Source organism: Squalius cephalus (assembly GCF_949319135.1).
Source record: "Squalius cephalus genome assembly, chromosome: 7".
NCBI classification, from domain to species: domain Eukaryota; kingdom Metazoa; phylum Chordata; class Actinopteri; order Cypriniformes; family Leuciscidae; genus Squalius; species Squalius cephalus.
This window is the reverse complement of record NC_137128.1, coordinates 31,427,033-31,440,596: the sequence shown is the minus strand read 5'-3', so window position 1 is coordinate 31,440,596 and position 13,564 is coordinate 31,427,033. Positions and strand designations below refer to the sequence as shown.

Sequence of the window (13,564 nt, the reverse complement as noted above, 5' to 3'; positions counted from 1 at the left end):
AAAGTAGTATAAAAAGCACCGGATGAGATTCTCTGACATTTGAGTAAGGCTTTCTGTCACGAGTATGAGAGCCACGCAGTGAGCACTGTTTACTCGCACACAGAGGTCACGCTATAAGGTTAAATGGTGAAATTTTGCCTTTTCATAAACCACGAAAAAAAAAGAGACTTGTATGACCATTTAGAATTATCTAGGTCAAATTAGCAGGTCAAAAAATACACAAGGCCTCAAAAGTTGTCGTCATCGTTTTTTGAACTGTGACAACTTTAACACTCTGATTCCTGTCAATTTCTGGTTTCCGTTTGAAATTGTGTTTTCTCTGAATGTATTATGGATTTCCTGGCTCTTAATTTAATGCATGAACTAGTCAACACAAAAGCATGGGTTGTGTTGCTGTGATCTTTCAACATGGAGAGCTTCAAAATGATAAATAATAGGTCAAGGGGCTGTTTCTGTGGAGAAACCCTGAGAACAGCAGACCCCCCCTCATCCCATGCCTTTTTCTCCCATTCACACCACCACGGGGGGAGCAGGTCGGGTTCAAGCGCAACAAATTACCTAAATATGGGCTGAAAAGGCTTTAAGGGACTTCAATTCAACCATTAAAAATAAAATTAATAAAAGAAGATTTAGGAAGCCAGGTGGATGGAACACAATGCTAAACTGCAGTCCATAATTTCAGCTAGTGAGGAGAAAAAGTGGCTCTTTCTTGGTCAGTATTTGTGTTTAGCCTGGGTAGAATAGGGGCACCTCCACACATAAAGGCGAGAGGAAAGAACACAGAAAAACGAAATTTTCAGCCTGAGTGGTTACTTCAAATGAAATCTAAAGGCTGATTCTCAATGGGCCCTTTTAGCGGAGGGGAGTGTTTTTAAAAGAATCGCAGCAGTGGACGTGTTTGGCATTTGGTGGCCCTTGTCCTCCAATTGTGCGTACTCCACGGTGGCTGCCTTCTCTCTAGGCTCGCTACACTCCACAGACAGTACAGTCTGGGGCTTGAACATAGACAGAAATCATGTTTGACTTCCCTTTTGCTCAACCACATCTGTTCCCATGCCCCTGAAGGCACTTCGGTTGGGGAGCTACAAAAGATGTGTACGCTGTAGTTAATGTGAGTGAGTGACAGCTCAATATGTTCCTTACATAAGTCTGAAAGTGCTGCTGACCTAAGCATGGCCTTGAACTTGATTCTCACCTGCTATAAATGAGACTCTGGATTATGAACAAAAGAAAATAATCACACTAAAGCATACAGATGCTTTTTATAAAAAATTCTGTGACATCTCATAAATTCTTTTAAATTTGGGCTCTGTTCAAAATTCTAGTGAGTTTGGAACAGACATCACTGTTGTTAAAGAGATAGTTCCCTCAAAAATTCTTTACTCACTAAACTGTATGAATTTGTTTCTTCAGTGGAACATAAAAAAGACATGTCTCGCTGCTTTTTTTGTCTATACAATAGAAGTTATGGGAATAAGTGTATATGACTTTCATCTTTTAGTTGAACACAATCAGAGTTACATTAGACTCCAATGTTGTTTGATTCCCATCGTCTTTTGTGTTCCACAAGAGACAAAAAAAAAATGCTTCCAGTACAGGTTTGGAATGATATTAGGGTGTAAAAATGTTGAGTTGACAAAAGTTTAATTTCGTACTATCCCTTTAAATTGTGTTGTTTATACCAGTCACCATGTTCTGGCTAAAATCTAATGCAGTGCTGGGAATAGCATATAATACATTTTTATGCCTGATGTCCACTGCAGACATTGCAAAATACCAGTCTTAGCCTAATGGTTAGAGAGTTGGACTTTCAGTTTGATTCTCAATACCGGTAGGAAACAGCTGAGGTTCCCTTGAGGAAAGCACCTAACCACCAATTGCTCCACGGCTGCCTACTGCTCCGGGTGTGTGTGTCCGCGGGTTGCAGTTTATTACTCACTGATCCTAATGTATGTGGACTAACTTGGATGGGTTAAACACAGAGGACAAATTCCGAGTATGGGTTACCATACTTGGCCTTCACATCACTTCACTTTACTTCACCATGCCATGTTTGTTATTCCAAATATGGTCGTCCTTCACAAGGCAATTCTAAAATGCACTACATCAAGCTCAGGGAAATTATACATGGCCTTAATGTATAATATTTATTATTATAATAATTATAATATATGCATTATTATTCTAAATGTAGAGACAAAATAGTTCAATCTAATTAAAAATGTACTATTCACCCAATATACATGCGTTTGTCATGTATTTTTTTTGTGCCCATTAAAAGTAAAGCATTGTTAGCTTTGCAGATTAGCAACATCTACTGAACATCTAATGCTACTGAAACTATGTCTCACACACTTCACGTGAGGAGCGCTGTTTGTGTGGGGCACACGAGTCACCATTAACCATGTCTTGGAACCATTAACGGAAACGATGCGGAAGCATTTCAAATCAGTCACTTTTGTAAATTTTCAATTTAAGTCAATTTAGAGGCTCCATTTATGTTAGGATGAGGATTTAGAATGATGGGTGACCATGAGACAGCTCACTAAAATTATGAATGTAATTTACGGTTGCTCGTTTAGTTTAATGCTAATTAATTGACCTGTGCTTTGAAACGTTTGAAAGCCCAGAGAGGAGAGTTAAAACGTGCAGCAGTAGCCCAGCATCCTGAGGGACTATGGGATCCAAAATTTGTTTGCGTTTAATTTCCACTTCACAGACAGCAGCACACATTAACAACCCTTGGGAAAGGTTGGAGAGCTGCCAGTGGTACAGAAGAAAAAGTAAGTACAGCATAGGGTCATCACAGCTCAATCAACAGTTCCTCCACAACTGCTTCTGAATGTCTGACAACTCTAGCATTAATTCCTTTCATGTCATTCTACTAGGCTCTAATTATATTTTGGGTTACAGCAGCTCTTACAGTCTCTACTGTCATTGTCAGAGGGGAACAATGGGCTTTTCGCTGGTGATATCTCATTGTCAACATGTCAGGATATTCTTAAAGCTGAACAGATTCTGTCGGAGACAAAGAGGAATTAACACCATTCAAAGCACTGACACAAGCTTCTTGCCTTTTGACAGTACACAAAACCATATACTAAGGTACTACGGATTACCACTTGGTCAGATATATTGTACATTAAGCAGAACTATTTGTGTAAAATGAGGTGCCACTATCGTAATCAGTAAAAGTCATTTAGAGTTATGAGCAAACAAATGTGCTGGTCAAAATCTTCTTTCCCTTCTTGAGAGCCAACCGAACCTCTGTACTGAGTCATAAATCACTGACAGCCAAAAGCACATCTCACCACAAAAAAGAGTTTGTGCCCAAAGAGTTTAAAAGCCAGAATGTAAATGCAAGTTGTAGTTGCAGAGCAATTTAGCATTTGGAAGCCATCAAATACATTATAAACGTCTGATAAACAACAACCTTGAAAGACAAAATAAAAATATAATAAAATTAAGATTAGATTTAGGATTACATTTTTAAGATTAAGACTGTGATTGTGCCAAACAAGCATATTCAATCAATAATCATCATAATAATAAGAATCAGAATTTTGGAAACAAATCATACATATTCCATCTGCAAGATGCACATTTACAAAAATAAATACACTTGTTTAGATGTACAAAATGTACAGGGCACAGTACAAGGCTACAAGTACAGGACAATACAGTTATATGAACATAGACACACAGGAGCCATAACCATTACAATCGCTATAACCAATCACACAAGGGGAGGACTAGGGTGGGGACGGACCTCAAAGGTTTATTTGCTATAGGACCCCTACAACAGTTTCCCTAGCGTTTACAACCTCATATGGACTTCCATATCCATTCTATAACCATGTTCCAGTCCTGAAAAGCTTTTGAGACAGAATTTAGGTGGGAATCATGGGATAATGTAAATTGTCCAATTGTGGAATATTATTATCCTCATTTCTAAACTGTAATTATAATTAAATCTGAAAATGTACTAATTCTCATTTTATGCTGTCACAGTAGTAACTCATTTTAAGTGTCGCAGCTTTTACAAATGAAAAAAAAAAATTAGGCTGGTTTAATGGAGAAACAGTTTAAGCAGTGAAACACTTTTGATTACACTTAAACTTACAATATAATTATACATTTAAGTACTGAGTAATAATAATTAACTACATTTACTTACTATAGGGTTATGGTTAGAAACAGGGGTTGGTTTAGGGTTAGTTGCATGTAATTATGCATAACTTATAGTTATTACTACAGTAACTACATGTAACAAGTCACAAGGACACTGTAAAATAAAGTGGTACCCCACTATATCTTTACAGTTACAGCACAGAACCAGAAACACATTATCCACCTAAAGTCACACAAAAGACATGAGCATCACTCATCCTGACCAAAAATTGCAGCAAAGCAGCTGCTCCATGCAAACCACTGACACTTCACACAAACATATCACAAATAAGGATTCAGAAACACTAAAAATAACAAAAGTATGTCTTAAAATAAAAAACCCAGAAGTAGCAACTATAGCTATAATCGCATCAAAAATCATTAATCAATCGATTTTTATTTTATTTTTCTGAAATTTCTGAATCTCATTTGATATTCCATCTTATAGAATCAAGCCCCCTTGAAAAACAATTTTTTACAAGTATTATGACAGAGACAGTGTTGACATCTATTTACAAGACGTCATACATCCCTTACTTGCGTTATGGTGTTGCAGCACTTTTTCTCAGTATGCAACCACTTTAACATTAGCTCACACTGCCAGATGTGTGTGCCTTCAGCACAGCAATGGTTAAAAAAGCCATCAGGGTTCGGAAACAATGTTATAGCCCAACTCAGAAGTCATATACAGTTTTAAATTACTTTCATAATCATCAGGAAAATTTCTTTATTTAAATAAATAAATGAATGAAAAAAAGATTACAATATACATTAATCGTGAGGTTCCCCGGAATGGCAAAACATTGTGAAAGTCCTGTTTTTCCTCCCTAAATTATACTACATAAACTGTTAAATTTATCCAAGTTTCTTTATATTCTCCTGATCAAAAGTTAAAGATATCTATGAGCTTTCAGGACATTTCATACTACTCCTGTGAGTCTCTATCATGAAAGCTTTAAGTAGAAAAGCACAGTAAATAGGTTTAAGCTCTAATAATTTTTTCTAAGATAAACTCTCTGAATCAATTAATTATTTTCTCTACACTTTGAGAAGAAAAATGTTAATTGAACCATAAAAAGAATGTGAGATATTTAGGACTGTGGTCTGATCTAAAATGCTTTGACCTGCTTGAGTACTAACTTTTAACAGAAAAAAAAATGGCAGACATGTTACAAATAAATTAAAATTCTAATACAAGAATAAAATAACTTTTAAATATATATATAACCTAAAAATAGTTTTAACTCTGAGAGGGAGAAAAAAATAAAGTGTAAAAATGCAAGTCAGAGTGACTCACCAATATGCCAGAAAATTGTTTTTCCTCCATGCTTTTGAAGCTCTCTTCGGCGTGGGTCCCCTTTCCAGAAGGATGCCCGTCCTGGCCTGTCTCTGTGCTCTCTGGGACTCGTCTTGAGCTGCTGGGTAAGTGTCTCAGTTTCTGGTGGCACTGCCTCTCCCTCAATCGTTTCCTCTCTCTGCTAGTTCAGTCGGTTTGCAATGTTGGGCTGAGGTGGCGTCTCTGCTTTGTGCTAATTCTGCGTTAATCCAGGAACTTTTCTATGCTGTGAAAGGGACATGTGACAGGGAGAAGGAGGGAGGAAGAGGGGGGAAAAGCAACTATTAGCCCCCAAACGTGTTGTTCTCTCCTTAAAACAATGATTTCATAACTGCTGATAAGCCTCAGAAACACTGTCCATGTGCTGGCTGGAGTGTGTCAGACTACAAAGTCTGAAATTCTGATATTACAAGAAGTGACGTAGGGGATGCTTATATGATAAACTAGGATGAAAAGATTTACTTTTTTTCCAGAAAATAACCAAAACAAAGGGCTACAGTACCGATGGGTACAGAGCATAAGCTTGTACTGAGAATACACAAACAACTAGGACATCTAGAAAATGACAATGATTTACCATGCCTACAAACAGGCACCATGAGGACTATATTGTAGATTGGTTAGACATTGAGACTACTTCCCACAATTACTCTTTTTTTACTACAAAAACTTTCAAAATACACACACCTTGAATGTGTGAATATGAACACCTTGAATGAATGAATAAAAATTTAGATGTTGCACTAGTATTTACATAGTACAGTAATCCACAATTTAAAGGGGTAGTTCACCCAAAAATGACATTTCTGTCATTACTTACTCACCCTCATGTCGTTCCAATTCCAAATACGCAAGACCTTCGTTCATCTTCGGAACACAAATGAAGATAATTTTTATTAAATCCGAAAGGTTTCTGAAACGTCGTTGTACCTTTCAAGGCCCGGAAAGGTAGTAAAGATGTTAAAATAGTCCATGTGATTACAGTGGTTCAACCTTAATGCTATGAAGCGGCGAGAATAGTTTTTGTGCACAAAAAAAAAAAAAAAAAATAACGACCTTATTCAACAATCTTCCTACGCTGTTCACGTAGTGCAGTGCAGCACTTCCAGGTTCTACGTCAGAACGCCGGCTCATTATTGGTCAGCTCCTGAGTCAGCATCACACGCATGCGTCGTGGTGCTCACGTGAACAGAGTCGGCCAATAATGAGCATTCTGGCATAGAACCTGGAAGCGCTGCACTGCATTTACTACGTGAACAGCGTAGGAGAATGACATTGAAGAGAAAAGATTGTTGAATAAAGCATACAAAATGTACAAAAGTTGTTGTTTTTTGCATACAAAATGTATTCTCGTCGCTTCATAACATTAAGGTTGAACCACTGTAGTCTCATGGACTATTTTAATGATGTCTTTACTAGCTTTCTGGCCCTTGAAAGTTGCAATAACGTTGCTGCCTATGGGCGGTTCAGAAACCTCTTGGATTTCATCAAAAATATCTTCATTTGTGTTCCAAAGATGAACGAATGTCTTAGGGGTTTGGAACAACATGAGGGTGAGTAATTAATGACAGAATTTTCATTTTTGGGTGAACTAACCCTTTAAAAATGAAATGTTTCTTGGCCTTCTTCACAATAACAGACTTACTGTCAGTTTCAGGTAACATCAAGACTCAAGTAGCTCTCTTCACCAACTGGAGCCTCTTAAATTACTTTAATGTTGTTGTGATCCACTCATCTTGGCACAAGCCAACACTGTGAATCACACATCCTGTATTAAAGTAAATGCTTCTCCAGACCAACTAATTGAAACTAATACCTCAGCCTGGACGAGTGAACTTTTACTCATATTTATGGCAAGTGAACTTGCACTAATATTTAAGTGGAAAATTACTGCTACACAGTTTTGTTTTTTTGTCAATGAGAACATCAAACAAGGAGGGACGTGCAACAAACTATCCAAATAGAATAACAAATTAACAACTGTACACACGCACACACACACACACATACTTGGTTTCGCTATCTTTGTGGGGATCCTCCAGGCGTAATGGTTTTTATACTGTACAAACTGTATATTCTATCCCCTAAACTTACCCATCACAGAAAACTTTTTTACATTTTCAAAAAAACATCATTTACTATGTTTATTAATGCATTTCCCCTGTGGGGACCGCTGGCTGGTGAATGTAGGTGATCTCAGGTTTTACTACGCTTATGGGGACATTTGGTGCCCAGTGCCCACAATGTAATATAAACCTGTACACACACACACACACACACACACACACACACACACACACACACACACACACACACACATATACACACACACACACACACACACAGGGAAAAGTAAAAGCATGGACAAAAGTAGGTTAAGAGACAAGTATTCCATCCCTCAGCACCTCAAATCTTCACAAAAAGATGTTTTTATGTACAAAAAGCAGCAAGATAAGACATGAGATAAGCCAAGCAAACACTCTAAACCGATGACTCCTTTATCAGTATTGAGTTGTCTATTGCACCACACAAAATGTGCTGTTTACTGAATGAGTTGAGGACTGCATATGGAAAAACTTAAAACTGTAACCAATAAGCACTTTAAACGTAGAAAAGTCTCCAGAAAGGACAGGGAGCATGCATTAATAACAACAACAAAATCAATAATAAATATAGCTGCAAGCAGCAATTATCGGGGCCAAGCTCAAGACGACGATAAGATGGCCGGGAGTGTCAGACCAACTGCAACAATGAGCAATTAAAGACATTTTTAAGATGATTTTAAGCAAATGGGTGACTGGAGTCACTAATAATATGATTTAATGATTTGTTACTTTTGACCAATAGGTGGCACAGTTACGAATGTGGTGTGGCAAGAGTGAGGAGACAATGACACATACAAAGTTTGTTGTTAATATGTCAAGGCATTGCAGAGATAAAGCCTGAATAGTCATTTTGGCATCATGCCTCAAATTTGCTGCTGCGGTATTCAAAAACGGTTTTGTCTATCGACACGAAGTCCATAACTTTTAGTCTGCACGGCCTGGAGATGATACGATTCGATTTTGGTGAAAATCGAACAAACGGTTTAGAAGTTCGAAAAAGTAGGTTTTACAAGAAAATAAAGATGGCGGACAGGAAGTTTGCCCAAATATGCCAAAATTGGTATCCATGTTTTCGGCATAACCGAAGAAATCTATTAAGACCAGTGACAATACAATAGGCAAATTTATTCAAAAGTTATTAGCATTTTTGGAAATTTCATTATAACTTTTGACCAAAAGATGGCGCTGTCTCAAAATCTTTTAAATACATTCAGGGCATGGTGCTGATGTCACATACTGAGTTTAGTAATGTTGTTACACCATTGCATTCGTTAAGTATAGCAGTTCATATCACAATACTGTATTGAAGTCAGGCATTTCATGTTTTGTTCTATTATAGCGCCAACAAGAGGCACAATCCCACTATTTTTTTTATGTGTATTCAGAGTGAGCCCATACATGTGTGTGTAGAATTTGGTGAAAATATCTCATTTTGTTTTGGAGTTATAGACATTTATATGTATAAACACATAAAAAGCCAACGCTTTGTCTATTAGACCGTTCTCGATGTTCAGGGCCCAGACCACTAATTACTCCAAAGATACAGATTCTTGATTTCAAAATGGCGGACAATTTTTCATGACAGAAAATGACGTCATAGGGTGCAATCGTATAGAGAGCCTAAGTCCCGCCCCTCCGCTTCCGGCTCATGGGACCTTATTTCGGAAAAAATATGTATGGAAGTCAATGGCGAGAGATAACTTATCTTTTTATTCCGTCTGAACTGTGCCCTGAACTACACATATGATGTTTGTCAATTTAAAAGGTAATTATGAAAGTCAAGAAAGTCGCAGTTTGTCATAAAACAGAAGAGTAACGTTTAGTTTTATGTGAAAATCGCTCAATGAACTACATCTCTCGTCTCGCACTTTGTACGTCACAAGATCCGTTGCTCGTATGTGTGTATTCTGGCTCAAAACACTCGGGCATGACGGCGTAACGTTACGATTATAATGTAAGACTATAGAAAAAATGACAGACGTTAGCTTCAGTAAAGTTAGCTTCATTCATTGAGAGAAAAGGTATGACGTCGCATGTGCGCCTTCTGGGTTTGTAGTCTTTGTAATTACGTATTTTCACAGTCTTATACCTCAGCAGTTTTACATCAAGCTGCGACTTTCTTGACTTTAAAATGTATCTTTTAAATTGACAAACATCATATGTGTAAATCAGGGCACAATTCAAACGAGATCAAAATATTTGTTGTCTCTCGCCATTGACTACCATACAATATTTTTCCGAAATAAGGTCCCATGGTGGTCGACCGGAAGGGGAGGGACTTAGGCTCTCTATTGAGCTAGGGAATCAGAGAAAAAATTATTTTGTTTCTACTAGCCCTTATGATTCAAAAGTTATTAGCATAAACATGAGTGAAACTTTGGACAGTTAGTGGCGCTAGAGGGATTGAGTTAGAGACTCCAAATTTGCTATGGTGACAGTTCAGACTATCCTCTATCAGTGTCACAAATTTCATAACTTTCCCGCAGGCTGCCATAGACCCCCAGAGCGGAAGAAGAAGGAAGAAGAAGAAGAATAATAGGAATGCCAACGGATACAATAGGTGTTTCCCGCACCTTCGGTGCTTGGCTCCTAATAATTAAGAAATAGGTTTAAAAAAAATAAAAAATAGGTTTAAAGGGATACTCCACCGTTTTTTCATATTAAACTATGTTATTCCCTTAACTAAGATGAGTTGATACATACCTATGGCGGAATACCATAGCAAGTGCTTGGAAGCACTTCGACTTCGGCGCAGTAATATCTTCACTAGAGGGAGCGGGGGCCGGTGAGAGGATTTTTCACGAGTGAAGATATTACTGCGCCGAAGTCGAAGTGCTTCCAAGCACTTGCTATGGTATTCCGCCATACAATATAGTTATCCATTTTACACGCTTAGAAAAGCGCAATGTTTTGTTTTGTGTCACCGTCCTAGGTCGAGTTACACTACGCGAGTAACTGTATTTAAATAGGGAAAACGTGGAGGTGTTTGGTAGCTTCTCTGCTTGGCACATATTGAATGAACTGGGCTAACAAAGTTTCGCCGCAAGACAGAGCGATTTAGTGCACGCACTGAGACGAGAGAGGTATGTATCAACTCGTCTTAGTTAAGGGAATAACATAGTTTAATATGAAAAAACGGTGGAGTATCCCTTTAAAAAAAACAAAAAAAAAAACAACCATGTCACTATCAATTCATCAACAAAGCCAAATCAGAAGCTGGATGTTATTTAGTAGCAACATGTCACATAAAACATTAATTTGTTGTATTAAAAGCACATATAGAGCTGCAATAAATTGCTTGAGTGAAAGAAAAGTGGCTTTTGCAGCTTGAGGTCTCAGGTCTTGTTGTGGCCGGAAGTTGCCACTGTCACTGAATGCACATGTGGGAGATGACACTAAACCTGGGGCAATTCAACACTACAGAAGAAACTGTTTTAAACATTGCTGTGGGTGCGAAATATACCCTCCAAGTTCCAACAGAAGATATCCAAACAGTTCTTGGGCTGAGAAAACCTAATACCCTTGTCAGCATCATTAGAATCTCAAGATGCTTGTGCTCACTACTAAGGCATTTTTGTTTAAAAAAATTTATTAGTTTAAATTTATTAAAACTAGACTGATAACTGTAGAAAGAGGACTTCAATAAATATAATTTGTCATTCTACTTACAATAATCACTGTCACAAATGTTTAATGGCCAATCAATTTAAGTACAACAGGGTTCAACTATAGCTGCAGACAGTGACAGGAAAGTTGATGAGTATTTCACCCCCCTGGAATGTCACTAATATGAATGGAATCAGAAGACAATGCAGTGTTCCAGAAACCCAGTTGGATGTGGTGGGTGGAAGTTGGGAAGTCACCTTGCAGACACTGCTTGAAGTGGCTAATGAAGTGTCTACACTCCAAAGCTGTGGCAGGTCATAGGGTGGCTCTCATTAGCCGTGACGGGTGGAAAAGACAGCTTCCAACAGCCACAGAGACTTAAACCATCACATCGAACTCCCTCTCTTCAGTTTCATTGGCATTCACAAGCCCTGGCTAATCACGCAGGCATCATGCCTAGCTTGCCTCAAACTGAACAGCCAATGGGAACACAATTCTAAAAACTAATTATGTAGATATGTAAAATGTGTCCTGGTGTGGTTTGATGCACAAAAACAAGACTTTATCAATGAATCTGAAGTTATCTCAAGTTTTAAAAAAAGATTTTCAGTGTCGCCATAATTCATGTCATAATTTGAAGGGGGGGAAAAAGAGTCCCATTATTGTAACAGATGTCAACCTAAAGTCTTTCATTCCAAAATCTAATTTCCATTTAACAGTGAATGTCATCAGACAAAATCTTAGAAAAGGCAAAATAAACACATTTTACATTTTCCCAGCAAGAGCAGAACATCTTTCACTAGACTGGTAGCTATTTTAAGGTTTATGCTTATCCTTTTGGACCTGAAAGCCATGATTACAACTGAGCATCTGTAGTAGCATGATACAATGTACCGCACCTCCTCAACTCCACCCAACACAGATAACACAGAGCAGCTCCAAAACACTGCGATGCCTTCCTACTACAGTGAACTTTACCTCACACATGTGAGTAGAAATCGAGACTCAAACCATTCGATTATTCTTTAATAAACCAAGGCGATTATGAGAAGGATCAAGATTTTAAAGTATTCTGCGGCACTTTTCTATGATTTGTCCAGTAAATGACAGACCATCATGACAGTATCAAATGTGGCAATATTTTACCCTTGTGTGACACTGGACCTTTAGCACGACAAAACATTGACAGAAATAAAATGTATTAACAGTGATATAAGCAGTTCCTAAACCCACCAAAAAGAAAGGACACTTCTTTCTTTGGTTTTTAATTATTTTTTGATAATATTTCTGTTTATGTTGCTCATCCATGAAATGGATGCTATCTGATGCTTGTTGAAATGGATGCTATATGAAGCCGGATTCAGTTGCTACCCAGGTAAGTTTGAGATTAGTTTGAGCAAACTCTGTTGGATTGGTTTTTAGCAGTGTTCATCGTCATTGTAACTTAGGCTAATCTGCTCTTGAGCAGGTTTTATTCTGGGTTAGAGATAGCAAACCAAAACTGGACTAATCAGCTGTAAGCACAGTGACACATATATGTGATGCAATAAAGCCACTCCTCTTGTATCTCTCGATCCAAAATTGCCCATATTTTGCAGCTAATTATTTAATAAATTATAAATTATATGAATTATCATTATAATTATGTATAATTCATATTTTTACCATAGGGCAGTTAAATGCTATAATCTGATTGGTTGACGAACATTCAAAGGTGTGCAATTATTTTCAGGAAAACGCACGGCTAAAGTAGTTCCAGGCAGGTCTTGACCGCATTACAGTTCCATATCACTTCGCGTAGTTAACTGTAACAAGGGAAAATAGGATACAATTCATAACAAGAAATCTGGGCCGTATCCAGATCAGATGAAGGACTTGCGCCTAGACACGACCACAACGCAGCCCTGAAGTGTCAGCAGAGAACGTGTCAACTAGACTATCCCATGCGAAGGCCTCATCGAGACGACAAACTTTTTTTTTTCATGAAATATGTTTTTCCACATACAGGTAAAAAAGTTATCAAAATGATTCCCGTTCACAAGCATCCGCGAAAACGAAAAACGATGTATTATGCATGCCAGGTTTGTAAAGAAAGACTACGCGCCCGTGCACATACGCATTCCAACGCGCATGCCTATACACTAAACACGTAATACGCATGTGCATGCCGTCATGCCATGTTTTTGACGTTTACACGGAGATGGTAACGGTATCGCTTTCAAAACCCGTTTTCAAAAACTTGCACTTAGAAAAAACCTACTTTAAAGTTTGAGTTCTCAGGCCACCAAAATGCTGTTGTTGTGTAAATGAACAGCCAGAACACATTAAAAGTTTTCTGTTTTCAGTT

The 13,564-nt window shown here is 37.9% G+C and overlaps 1 protein-coding gene across 2 annotated transcripts in view; it reads right to left on the bottom strand.

Annotated features, from left to right (window-relative positions):
* The window catches only part of slc6a9 (solute carrier family 6 member 9), a gene marked incomplete at its 3' end in the record, with an annotated part of 53,956 nt that overhangs the window by 32,137 nt on the left and 8,255 nt on the right, over nt 1-13,564 (bottom strand). For both annotated transcript variants that reach the window (XM_079876224.1, XM_079876223.1), the window contains exon 2: nt 5,468-5,732. In XM_079876224.1, coding sequence (XP_079732350.1) covers nt 5,468-5,497 — 30 coding nt within the window. In that variant the 5' untranslated portion in view covers nt 5,498-5,732. The remainder of the gene's footprint in view (nt 1-5,467; nt 5,733-13,564) is intronic.